Source organism: Opisthocomus hoazin, chromosome 8 (genome assembly GCF_030867145.1).
Source record: "Opisthocomus hoazin isolate bOpiHoa1 chromosome 8, bOpiHoa1.hap1, whole genome shotgun sequence".
Taxonomy (NCBI): domain Eukaryota; kingdom Metazoa; phylum Chordata; class Aves; order Opisthocomiformes; family Opisthocomidae; genus Opisthocomus; species Opisthocomus hoazin.
Window position 1 is genome coordinate 14905562 of NC_134421.1, and position 12779 is coordinate 14918340.

The 12779-nt window shown below is 49.8% G+C and overlaps 1 protein-coding gene across 13 annotated transcripts in view; it reads right to left on the reverse strand.

Moving 5' to 3' along the window:
• RBFOX2 (RNA binding fox-1 homolog 2) overlaps window positions 1-12779 on the reverse strand; it is a 171380-nt gene extending 158601 nt beyond the window's left edge. For 10 of the 13 annotated variants that reach the window (XR_012764782.1, XR_012764781.1, XR_012764779.1 and 7 more), the window contains exon 1: window positions 12338-12779. Coding sequence is in view for 9 of the 13 variants with exons in the window: in XM_075428521.1 (XP_075284636.1) it covers window positions 12338-12532 (195 nt within the window). In the remaining 4 variants the exon portion in view is untranslated. The remainder of the gene's footprint in view (window positions 1-12337) is intronic. The other 3 variants (XM_075428513.1, XM_075428510.1, XM_075428511.1) reach the window with 1 other exon arrangement.

The window sequence follows — 12779 nt, forward strand, 5'->3', positions numbered from 1 at the left end:
TCCAGCCCAGGGCTAGTTTACCAGCAGACGGAGGTGAAGGGCTCCATCCAGGCACTGGGAAGGCAGGACCACCTGCCCTGGCTCCCCTGGAACAGAGCAGCCCTCAGGAGATGAGTTGGGACCACCTCCCATCCTCCCTTCCCGCTCCAATCTCATTGCCACAGTGCATCTGTTCAAATCCAGCGTGTAAAAAATTAATCGTAATTTTTTTCTAGCAACTTCGTGGAGATAGTTGCCTGCATGACAAGCACTACGTAGTAACCATCTGTAGATCGTCCTGAGAGTGAAGCTAACCATCCAACAGTCTCCACAACCCCAGGAAAATACATACAAGACAGAAAAATACCTACCTAGGAATTAAAGTTGAGAAGTACTCCACTACTTAGTGTGACTGTATTCATCACCAAAACCCTGCCCAGGATGTCAGAGGCAGAGAAAGCCTTACAATGGTAGGAATTCACCCTTGGAGGGGGAACAATGCCACATGTTTACTCCTGCCCAAAGGGCCCAGAGGTTTAGGGATTGTCTTTAAAATCCTATTCTGGAAACGAAAGTAAAAATTGCTAATCCCAGAACCAACCAGACAAATCTACAAACCTCTGAATCTTAACTGCAAACCCCCAAGAACTCAGGCATCAAGAAATTGGTGACCTAGAATTAGAAACTGCTCGGGAGAACGGACATAAAAATTGTATTTCAGAATAACCTTGAGGATCAAGGAAACCACACAAGCCAAACAAAACATTTGACACTACTGTGTCATCAAAGGCTGGTCACTTTGCCCACTGTACTACACCTTTTCCAGAGTATTCATATCATCTCTTTATCAAGCACCAAATCCAAGAGTAGCAACCCCACATAATGCCTTACAATAGACACGGGAGCCCAAGCACAGAGATTTTGTGCTTAAGAGACAAGCGTAGACTACAGAGTTCATAGAGCAGCTTGCTAACGCCTTATCAGCATCAGTGATTGAACAGCCGAGACCAAGCATCTTGGACAATTTGAGCACACACAGGAGTCAAAACCGCCCATCTCCTGCTGCACCTCCCAAGGATGCTCAGGGACAGGCACTACTTTGGGCAGACTATCACCACGTCCACGTAGTAGCCAGCGGGTTCCTCGTTGCGAGGGGACAGGACCACTCTCCCCAACCTGCCTGCAACCCCCACACCAACAAATACTAAAACTCCACAGAAACAGGAACACTTTTATCACAGGATGAACCAGGCCTAGCGAAGCACTACCCATTCCCCATCTACATGTTAAAATACGCAGACTGGCTAGTCTTTTTCCCTATACATAGAGATGCCTCAGATTTTCGGATGCCAGCATGATAACGCAGGAGAACCAGATCACCAAAGGTGACAAATAGCAGCTGGTACAGAAAGCATGGAACAAATACAGACAGGATGAACAAATGCTATATTGAATGCTGCACTGCAAATCAAGCCAATCTCCCTGTCAAACTCCAAGAGAGTTGCCAAACCCTGCCCCACGAAGCTACCAAGACTGTAAGCTACTTCTATGGTAAATCGCTGCAGTAATCATGGGTTCCAAAAATGAAACAAACGCCAAGCTGAAAAAAAAAAAACCTGCAAAAACTATCTTCCTGTGTTCACTGGAAAGGTCATGCCTATTTAAGGAAACCTTCCAAAGCAACATGGACATGCTCCATCTACATCCATCAACTAAGAGCCCAGAGTTAAGTGTAATCACTCATCAAAAAATTCCTACTCCTTAGAGCAGTCATGGTCCAAGCTGCAAATCCAACCCATGCTCCTCCTGGCATGCAAAGCAGTCACGAATACCTGATGCCACTCAAGATTAAAACATCACCTCATGGACCAGCAGAGGAGGAATCCTTACTCACCCCTTTAAGCACTGAATAACAGGAGGAAAACACACACAAAAAGAAGAGTCTCACAGCACCTCCATCTATTCTAGCCAACACCTTTCCCCATGGGAAACATCTGTCCCCAGGAGAACTTACACACTGCTCACCGTCTGGCTGAGAGACATTCAGATATGTTCTCAACTCCATAGACAGAGAGGTTTCAGGACAGAACATCAAGCATCAGGAATTCTTAGTGGTGCTAATTCGTGATTTATCAACAGAGAAAAGTTATTTTTCTGAATCTGCAGTATTTGGCATTGACCATGTGATGCTCCTGCTGAAAGGCAGCAGAGATCGGGCAAGACGGTGAAATGTAGCAAGTCTTTTCTGGAAGGATGCAATCAGCAGACAGAGAAACGCACAAAAAAACAGACCTAATCACAAGCCTCAATTCTATTTCCTGGCATAGACACACACAGACATATATATAGACACATATTATTAGGTAATTGGTCAGACAACATATACTCAAATCACAGAATCATAGAATGGTAAAGGTTGGAAGGGACCTTAATGATCATCTAGTTCCAATTCCCCTGCCATGAGCAGGGACACCTTCCACTAGCCCAGGTTGCTCAGAGCTCCATCCAACCTGGCCTTGAACACTGCCAGTCTCAGTGCCACTCACCACAATGCCAGTCTCAGTCTCATTCACCACATCTAAGCCCAGCACAACAGTCCAGTTCTTGGACAAGACTAGCCCACGGGTCAGAAGTGAGCACTGGAAGAAGAGATGGACAGATGGAAACACTGCAAAGAGTCAAGTCCCACTGTAACCCTATTTACTTGAAAATGAAAATCCACAATTGGTCCATTTCCCTTTTTCTTCCTCTTCTCCTCTTCTGAAGCTTTCTCCAGCCCACGGTTGATGTTTAACCATCAGACAGACAGCACTGTTCACAAACGCCACTATCACCTGCTGCTGAACCCATCCCACCCTGGCAAACAACAGCCTTGGCTCCGCTGCTTGTGACTGTGACCTCTCAGCCCAGTTCTCACAACATGAGGCACTCAGCATGCAGACCACCACTCTCAGGGAAACCTAACTAGCCCAGGAAGTCAGAAGTTACCAAGGAGTGCTTAGGTATAAAGGTGATACAGAGGAAAAGCTGTTAGATACAGCTGGTGACATCAGCACATGCCAGGTCTCCACTGGATTCACGTGAGCACTGGAGTGGCCTCCATCCTCATCTCCTCTCCTCACTTCAAGGCAACAAGAGTTCCTAGAACACACGCTGAGGCACAAAGAAGGCATTGCCACACTGGTCTTTACCTCTTCTTGGGAAAAAGCGGCGGGGTGGGGTGTTTTTTCCTCCCCTACAGCTTGATACTACTTCCAGTGTCACAGTCTGACAATGCCGGCAACAAGATACGTCACTTGGTCCAAAATCCTGGTCATCTTTCTCCAGAGCTCTCTGCAGATGACAGAGACCCAGCCGTACAGCCCATTTCTGGCCCCCTCTTTTCTCAGCGCTGTACTCAGCTAAGAAGCAGAGAACAGAACACCCATGCAGAAGCAATAAGAAGCAGGCAGCGAGGGGATACATCAGGGACGTGTACCAAGTCCATGATCACCCAAGTGCTTTTCCCTGAAGACACCTGAATGCCAAGCAGCAGGCTTGTTTTGCAGCCCAAATGTGTTACAAAGCCCACCCAGCAAAGCCTGGCTGAGTTCGCCTCCCTCTCCTCCCCACTAACCCCACAAGCACCCACGCCGAGACCCGTGTCCCCAGGAAGGGGGAAAGGTGCTGGTCCCCCACGCAGCCAGCGCAGGGAGCGGGTCGGGAGCCAGTTCCTGCCTTTCCCGTCCCCACAGCAGCTTCACACTTGCTAACAGACCAAAACGTGCTTTTAACTCAGAAGGCAAGGTAGCTACATTCTTTCCTAAAACAGCATTTCAATTGCAGCAGTCAAGGGCTGTGGATTAAAAAACACCGATTACAGCTACCCGTGCAACTTCCACTCTGCTTCCTCACGCGCAGGGATGTTACAACAAATCAAGCTCACGTGCTATTTGTTCCCGACTCTCTCTCATTCCAGCCTAGGAAGCGCTGCCTTCTGCGCAGGAAAAAACGTCTGCAGAAACCGAAAGGTAGGCGGTTTTGTAGTTAAAGACAAGCAACGTCCCTTCTACTTCAAAAGTTAAGATTCCAAACCTCGTCTTCCAAGTAAAGTTTCGCTATGATGATAACCGAGTTACTTAATTCAAGCTTTTCCATTGTTTTTTAAGATGAAGACAACATCACTTTACATTTGCCAAACATGACACACTTCAGGATCACGCTGTGGAAGTGGCAGGTATTCGCTGCTGTAGATCAAGAATCTAAACATTACCAAAACACTACCAACTACAATAAAAAAATACAGATAAAAAAATAAATCAGGCTGCAAGTGTCAATGGGATTTTTGCAAAACTGGTCTTATCACCAGTACCTCAATTCCCCATTTCTACAATAAGGGATAATGTACCTTTTCCACCTCTCGAGAAAACTGCAAAAACAAGGTAATGAGTATCTGTGAAGCACCCACACTACAGTGGTGAGTATCACAGAAGAGACCATTAAATATCAATAGGTCTGCATTCGGTGCAAGGTTTAGCTTTTCTGCAGTAAATCTGGTTTGGGGTCACACATGAGATGAAAAGGAAAAAAAAGAAATATTGAGCAGCTCTCAGCCCAAAGCCTGACCTGACACCCATTTTAACTGATAACAGAACTCCCACTAGATTTAGCAGCACCTCCGTGAGCATTATCCATTTGTTGCACTTACGGAGATGAAGTCATCTCTAAAAACATAAAATGTATGACCACATAATTAAGACCTCACACAGTGCCTTCCTGTCACATCCTCCCGCTGGGCACTTGCCGGGTACAACCTCTGTCCCCTACCATGCTGGATGCACCATGTAGTAAATCACCGCCGGTCGCAGGCCACTGCGGCGCTGGTTCCCACTCTGGCATGTTCTCGGGTCTCCTCACCGCCCCACATTGAGGAGACGGCGCCCAGCAGTCTCAGACCACCCACAGCAAATGCCAATTCCCAGAGCACCGCCGCAGCGTAACACACCTCTTCCTAAACGGGGGCATTGAGGGCATTCTGTGTTTTCACATGCTTCAACTTCCACTCCTGGACAAAACAACTAACAGGAGAGGTGGGAGCTTCAGAAGTCAACAGATCTCTCCTGCGGGCTGCCTAGGAGACGCTCAGACCTCACCAAACCAGCAGACACACTCTGCCCTGCCCTGCCTTGCCCTTCCCTTCATTTTTCAAGAAGAACTGGTGCCTACAGGCGAGGGGAAGCAGCTACAAAACATACTCCATCCTGGTCCAGCTTTGCTCCAAGGCTATACAGGGCTTCTAATGTGAAACAAGGATAAGCAAGAGGCCTCTGATGAACCTTCTCTCCAGGACAGGAGAGTACCAAGGGCAATGGAGAAGCCTTTTAATGCGTGCACTTCCCCTCGTTTCTTCTTCCTACAAAATGGAAGAAAAGCCACAGAACAGAATAGCAGCCAAAAGCCGGTCAGAGATGGCTCAGCAGCCCCATCCCGGAGCGGCTGCTCCGAGAGTCACGCCTGGCCACGCTGCCTGCGGAACCGGGCCCCCGGGAGCAGGCGCCCGGCCTTCCCCCGCCCGAGGGGGGCAAGCGGGCTGGAGGAAAGGCGACCTTCCCGCCCTGCTCCCATGAAGGGAATGGCAACCGCAAGCAGCAAATTACAGGCCTACGATCCCAGCTACAGCCTCTCCTCAGCCCATGCAGTACTAAATCAAGGCTTTCAAGTGATGCCTTGGTGGGATTTTTCTTCCCGGGCATCGCCCCCAATGCTGACAACCACCCCGCGCGTCTGCAAGAATCTCCTAGGGAAATAGCAGGGGAAAAGCTGCGCAGAAAGCCTCAGCTAGACAAGCACGCTCTGGTACCCTGAAGAAACCTGAGCTGGGTCCAGATCCCAGAGCCTCAAAGGCCTCTAGGGAGAATATTTTGATATTTGCAACACACAGAAATGCCACATAAGGTTGCTTCTTTAGCGCCTCTCACAAAGGAAATCTAGCTACACACAGCCAGAGGGCAGAGCGCTGGGGTCCCCCCTTAAATGGAGCAGGTTCTTCCTCATCTCTGTACTAATATTTGCATTATTGCTGAGGCAATTATGAGCAATTATGAGCAGAGCAATTATGAGCAGACCTAAGAAAGTCATACAGAAAAAGCAACAATTGGTTCTAGCCCACACTCTTTGACACAAGAATCCGATCCTTCCATAAAACGAGCTCTCCTAGGCAAAGGCAAACACAAGCGACGGCCCCAGGAACGCAGAGCCACTTCAAAAACACGGCAGACCGAATCCCACTGTCCTGCCCAGGAGATGCAAGTGAAAGATCTCATGACCTCTCTTCTAACAGGTATGAATCACGAGCACGCTGCCCACACTCCAAAGGTTAGGAGGTGGCAATGGCATAGCTGACTGAACACCGACGGCGCACCAACTGAGCGGGCAGACACTGCCACAGCTCCCTGCTCTGCCCAAACGGATGCTGGATCCAGCTCAGGTTCAGCTGTTGCCCCTCGTTAAACAAGAGGGCTTTTGTATACAACCTCTCCTACTTTGCAGCTACTTAAATACATCCTATCTTTGCTAAGGAGTCAGCGTCCCATTTCCTTCAGTCCAGCAACAGAGCTGCTGCGGGCGATTTCGATAGATGCCGTACGCACGTGTGACAAGCAAAACGAGAGAGACCGGAATGGTTCACAAGCCTCTTCCCAAACACCCTGGAAATCCCCTGGAACCAAGCACGCAGGTTAGAAACTGCTGCCTATGCCGGGTGCTTCTCGGCAAAGCCCGGCAGACAGCAAAGCTTTCCTGCAGGAAAAGAGAGGTGCCCTGGCACGGCTCGGTGGGACAGCTCGGCAGAGCCCTGAGGAGGAACGTGGTGGGTCAGGACAGTGGCACGATCCAAGCCTGCTGAGGACTGTTTAATACAGCCCCTGCCACCACTGGGCTTGGCTCCTGCAAACATCTCAAACTCAGCCTGGAGAAAAGGAGGTGCATTCAGGAAAGTGAAGCAGAGGCAGGGGGAAACATGCTGGGGAAAATACATACACATATTTTAAACTAGCATTTTCCTGAATTTAGAAAAGATTGCTGGCAAAATTAGATTTACTGAAGAGTAAAGGGAGTTAAGGCCCAAAATGCAGTCAAGCAGCTCTAATCCCTAAACATCGGGATTATCTCATGACAGCTACACTCCAGCGTCCACTCAATACCACTGTAAAATGTACATCAACAGAATGCTTCAATGAACTGGAACTCGTTACCTCTAATTGCTTCTCTCACTTCGCTTCTGGATGTTCCTCCGATCCCCCAGCCACTGCATTTCGAAAGGACACACACACAGAAGGTCAAGTAATATCTGAGACAGGCAAATTAAACGAGAGGTTTCCAGCCGCTCACAACACCTGCCCTCCTTTTTTGCTTCGTATGAGAACTAAGGTTTGCCCCATGCCACGAGACAAATCAGCTGCACAGAGCGATGGGTTTTAAAACATCTTCAGCCAATGCAACTGCCAACATTTTCCAAGGGGCAGAGGTTCCTGTGCAGCAGACCAAAGGCTGCTAGCGACAGGCTTTATTTTTCCAAGCTGACAGGGGTATGTCCTTCAGCAGCAGTCGCCGGGGGGCCGCGGACCACACACAGAACCCAGCTCAGGTCCGTCTCGACTTCAGTTCAGCTTCCTACCACTAGTGCAAATGAAACAGTTTTTTAATTTTATTATACTGCTGCTTCCTTTGCTTCTTCTGTGTTCTGGTACTCCTGCTGCCACCAGCCTCACTGCAGCAGAGCCACTCACTGAAAGCCCTCCGCGCTGTCACGATAAAGCATGAAGCCAGCGCAGCAACACAGCTGCTGAACCTTCAGTGACCAGCACTTCTCCAAGACAGCCTTGAAAACGGAGGTGTGAACTCCCGAGGCAAAAAGGGCAAGGTGGGAGCCCTTCTTGCCAGGTCATGGGAGGAAAAGCCAACGGAGGGTATTTCAGAGGGCGTGCCTGGGAGAGAGGCACGCTGCTCCGAACTCAGCTAGGTGGGCAACCTTTCCAAAACGCAAGGGAGAGCCCAGGCTTTCTGCAAAACGCCAGCAGGCTAATGTTTCTAAACAGGAATTCTGAAAAGGAAAAATAAAAAGCATATGTCTACAGCTGGTACACATATGCAGAAGGAAACTGTCTCCAGTAGAGCCAGACCTCTGTTCAGCTTCCAACCTCACAACTGTGGCTATCACCTTCAAACACAAACCTCTGAAATCCAAAATGAAATACCGACAGAGCCTGAAGGGGTACTAAAGCATTTAGAATACTTTACTCAGGCTTTCTGTTTTCCTGCATACGGCAAGAAAAAAGCCAACATTAAAGTGCTCGCAACATCTCTAAAATCCCAACTTTCAGTCTGTTTGCCAAGCGTTTTCTTTGAACTGGAGATTTTCTAAGTCTTCCCAGACTGTGTCAGGTCTAACTCATAACAGTCAAATATTAAAAAAAAAAAAAAAAACAAAACACAAAAGCAAAAGAGAAATAACAATAAACTTAAAGGTGATTCATCATGTCTCATCACATCAGCAACAGTCTGTCCAAACAGCATCCTAGGAACCTGCATCCTGGATCCAAGGCAGGGGTCAGCTCCTAAAACTTGGAACTCCATTTCTTTTCTAGAGTATCTTGTATCCCCTGTATTGCTCTGCATCTCTTCATGAAAATAGCCATGCAATGAATAATAAGAGGGAGGAAAAAGCTAACTGGATTATAAAGCTTTTCCACAACTTACTGGAACTAGATGTTCTCTTCTGTAGGATTTAAAAATACAGATATCCACAGGGTTCCTCATAGCACAAAAGCTGTTATTCACCAGACCCTTCTCCATTATGTCCCAGTCAGCCCTCTAACTCGTAAAACCCAAACCTGTCTTTGGAAATTATCAGCAGATTGATTTCTTGCCCTCTTCTGGAGCACCACAAATGGGCCACTCTTTGAGCGAGGACACTGGCTGTCACGAAGCACCAGCAATGTCCCTGCTCTCCCCTTTCTGAGGCATGCTGCCGTTCGAGGTTCCCAGCCTTCGTGCTGGAAGGAGTCAGGCTGGTAGAGCGTGTTACAGATCATCTTCTGGCTCGTGGTAGGAAGAGAAACCGCGGACCTTCTTGCGGAGAGAAGACTTATCGTCTATAACATCATTATTTAGTCACAGGGGACTGATCTCAACGCCACCCGTCATCTTTATGAACCTACGCAGACGCGCCTGAATGACAACACAAAGTCACCACTCCTTGCTGCCACTGAAAGTTTACGTGGACCGGATAAGGTACAGACCACAGCTGCATTAACTGTCTTCCCTATCCAGTCGCCTGCGCCTCGGTTGTGGAAGAGTAATTCCCCCAAACACTCAGGGACCCTGAGCACACAAGTCATTCGTGAAAGCGGAACAAGGACCAGCTCTGTTCACACTTTGCATCTAATTCCAACCACATATTACCTATACATATTATTTTCATTCACTAAACAGCCTAGACCCCATAAAAAAAAGTTAAATCAAAACTCAGCTTGGTGACCGAATGAGGAGTTGATTAATTCATTCAACCCCATGCAAAGCAACCGGAAGATATTTTCATAACTTTCTTCAGCAGTGTAAGCTGGCTGGTACACCTCTAGCACCTCAATGGGGAAGACAAACACAGCCCCTGGGAACTGCACCCTTGTCCACGGCTCCGAAGAGAAAGAAGGGACGCTTCCCAGCTCACCACAACATTTCTCGTCTTTTATAATGGGAGGAATGGAGAAGGAGAAAACTTATTGCAAGGGTACTTTCTCTTCCATCTGTGCAGCAGTCAACCTCTTCTGACAAGCAGCAAGTACAGCTCCATCAACAACTGCATTTCAGTGCAGTTTCCCAAGTGACTTAAGCCAATATAACTTTAATTTTTTCCTCCCCTCTGTAAGGGACTGTTTTTACCCAGATTATTTTGCTAATCCAAATTATTCAACTCATCCAAGCCAGCAAACAGAGAGCAAGCTGGTTCCTAGCTAGTATTTATACAGTTAAAAGCAGCAGTACCTTTGGGGCCCTTCACTTCCAAAGCTTACAAACATATCCAAATACTTCCAGGAGACATTCCTGGCCGGTGGCGTTTGATTTTTGCCACTTATGGACCTGAGGAAGCTAAAAAGCAACAGTCTGTGCTGGACCTTTTCCTCCCACGCCACGATTAACTGAAATATGTCCCAGCAGCAGATAGCAGCCATGATCCGATTTGTCCCAATCCCAACTCAAGCAGCTTTACACCACCCTCCTAACGAGATCAGCACTGGCCAAACACCATTTATCCAGCCTGATCAGAGATGGATTAGATAATGAAACCCTAACTGCATAAGCTGTCTGAGCATGCTGGCCTGAGACTGCAGAAAACAAGAAGCCCAGTAAACATAAGGGCTACTTTAAGATTTAAGGCACACTTTGCCCCCAAGTTCTTCATAACTAGCTACTATCTCACCTTGCTGTAGGCCAGTTTTTATCTTTCATGCTAACAGACACAAAAAACAGCTATTAGTTTTACCGTTGTATTAGTAATTTCTACAGCTAAGTGATTTATTTCAGTGTTACAAGCCATGTTCATATCCTGAACCATCAGCAGGCAGCGGTTATGCAAAGAAAAAACTGTGGCGAGTGTGGCACCCCAGGATTCCTTGCTATCAGCCCAGAGACACAAGGTCACCAAGTTTACATGGCAACAGCCTGTGGCTCTGGAACAGGAAGTAGAAAATTGACAGGATCTGCAGGAAAAACAAGGTACAACAGTTGCTGGTGTTATTTCCAGCTTCCAAAAAGTCTCTAGCACATTGGGGGTGGGGGAATATCAAAGAATAGGCTCTTTATTCCTCTTGTAAGCATTACATACAGTTAAACACAGAGAATTTACTAAAAAGAATCCGCTATTCTAAAATAAGGTACTTCAAAGGAATACACTAACTGAACAGAAACCCTCATGAAAGGCAACCCTGTGTTTTGACTTATAGCTAAAAAGATATCGAATTTCCCAAATCTTAAAGAACACGTTTTCCTAGCTCTGACATCATTTGTAAGTTTGGCTTCAAATTTGGTATTTCTTGCTTACAACCACGTGAAGCCACACTCTTTAACAGTGAAACAAATCAAGGGAAACTTCTGGACATAATGGTATATGTGTGTGCATCTACACATACATACAAATATAGATGTTTATTTTCATGTTTTATGTTTAAATTTTGTATTATACAGGGAAAGATTAAAATTACACTACGAATAACTACAATATGGGTATGAATAGTTATACCGACTATTATAAACACACTTAACTTTAAAACTGGACTCTGCTAGTTGTACTTCTCCACCTAATTTCTCCACTGTTTGCCAGCTCGATACGGAAGCAAAACCCAGCTTTCCGCCGAGACCCGCAGTTAACCCCTGCCACCACCAGCACCACACGCTGCTGCGCGCGCTGTCCTACCCCACGGCTGGACGCTGCGATCCCACCACCTTCTCCTACGCACTGAACAGGTGACAAACGCTTTCCTTCATATAAAGTGGAGCCTTCTATGCATAAACAGAAATTGTATTCCTGTGTAGTAAAAAAAAAATGAAATTCAGACCATTTTGCTAAACCAGCTCAAGTCCCTTTCCGGACAATTTCAGCTGATTTACCACCGGCTCACGTCAACACCAGCCAGCCTGACCGCTGGCTGCAGGTAAACCGGCAGGTCCCCTGCAGCCGCGCAGGCCCTGGTGCCTGGGTTTGACCCCCCGGAGCTGGAAGGGCTTCGTGTCACCGCGCTCACGCGCTCATTCACAACTCCCGGCGAGACACGAGGTACGACCGCTCCTTCAACGCCGAGCATCTTCCTCCTCACGGGGACACGCACTGCCCGAGCCACGCTTGACACCTACGCGCGGGAGCAGACACTACTTCGGGGAGTGAGCGAGCGCGGCGCGGTGTCCGCCGGCCCCTGCGGGACCACGGGCGGGGAGCTCCGGCCCCAGCCCAGCTCACACCACAGCGACGCTGCGAGGCGGAGAGCCCACCGCAGAAAGCCGAACCAACCCCTCCCCGGGCACGCAACCTGGAGACGGCCCCGGGTACCGGAGAGCGAAGGCCTCCGGCCGGCGCCCAGGTGAGGGGCGCGGCGGAGCGGGAGGCGCCGGGGGCGAACGGGCGGCCCCGCGGCGCGCCGCGGGCAGGGGACGGGGCCGACGGAGCCCGGCGCTGCCGCCAGCACGCAGCGCCCAGACAAAGGAGCGCAGCAACACCTCGGCGGCATCGCCCCCCCCCCCCCCCGCAGCGCCGAACGCACCTGGGCAGGAGCAGCGCTGCGGGGACGATCGCGGCGGGAACGTGAGACCCCCCCGCCCGGCCCGCTACCTGCATGCCGCCGCCGTCGGCCTCCGCCTCCGTCCGCAGCCGTTTGCTGTGGCTGCCCTCGGCGCCGTCCCCACCGGGCATGGGCTGCTCCAGCTCCGGCTCCCGCTTCACGCCGCGGGCGGCCCCCCCGCCGCCGCCGCCGGCCAGGAGCTGCGGCTGTGGCTGCTGCTGCGGGGGCTGGCCGCCCTCCGCCATCCGCGCCGCCGGAGCCCCGGCCGCCCCCCGCCGCGATCGCCCCGCTCTGTCACCGCCAAGCCCGGCGCTGCCGGAGGAGGAGGAGGAGGAGGAGGAGGAGGGCGAGCCCCGCGCCGCGACCGGAGCAGCTGGCTCCGACCCACCGGAGCGCCTCGGCCGCGGGCTCGGCGGCGGCTGGGGAGGGGCCGAAGCCCCTCGGCAATCTCCGGAAACGCCGGAGCCGCGCGACCCCCGCTCGGCAACCTTC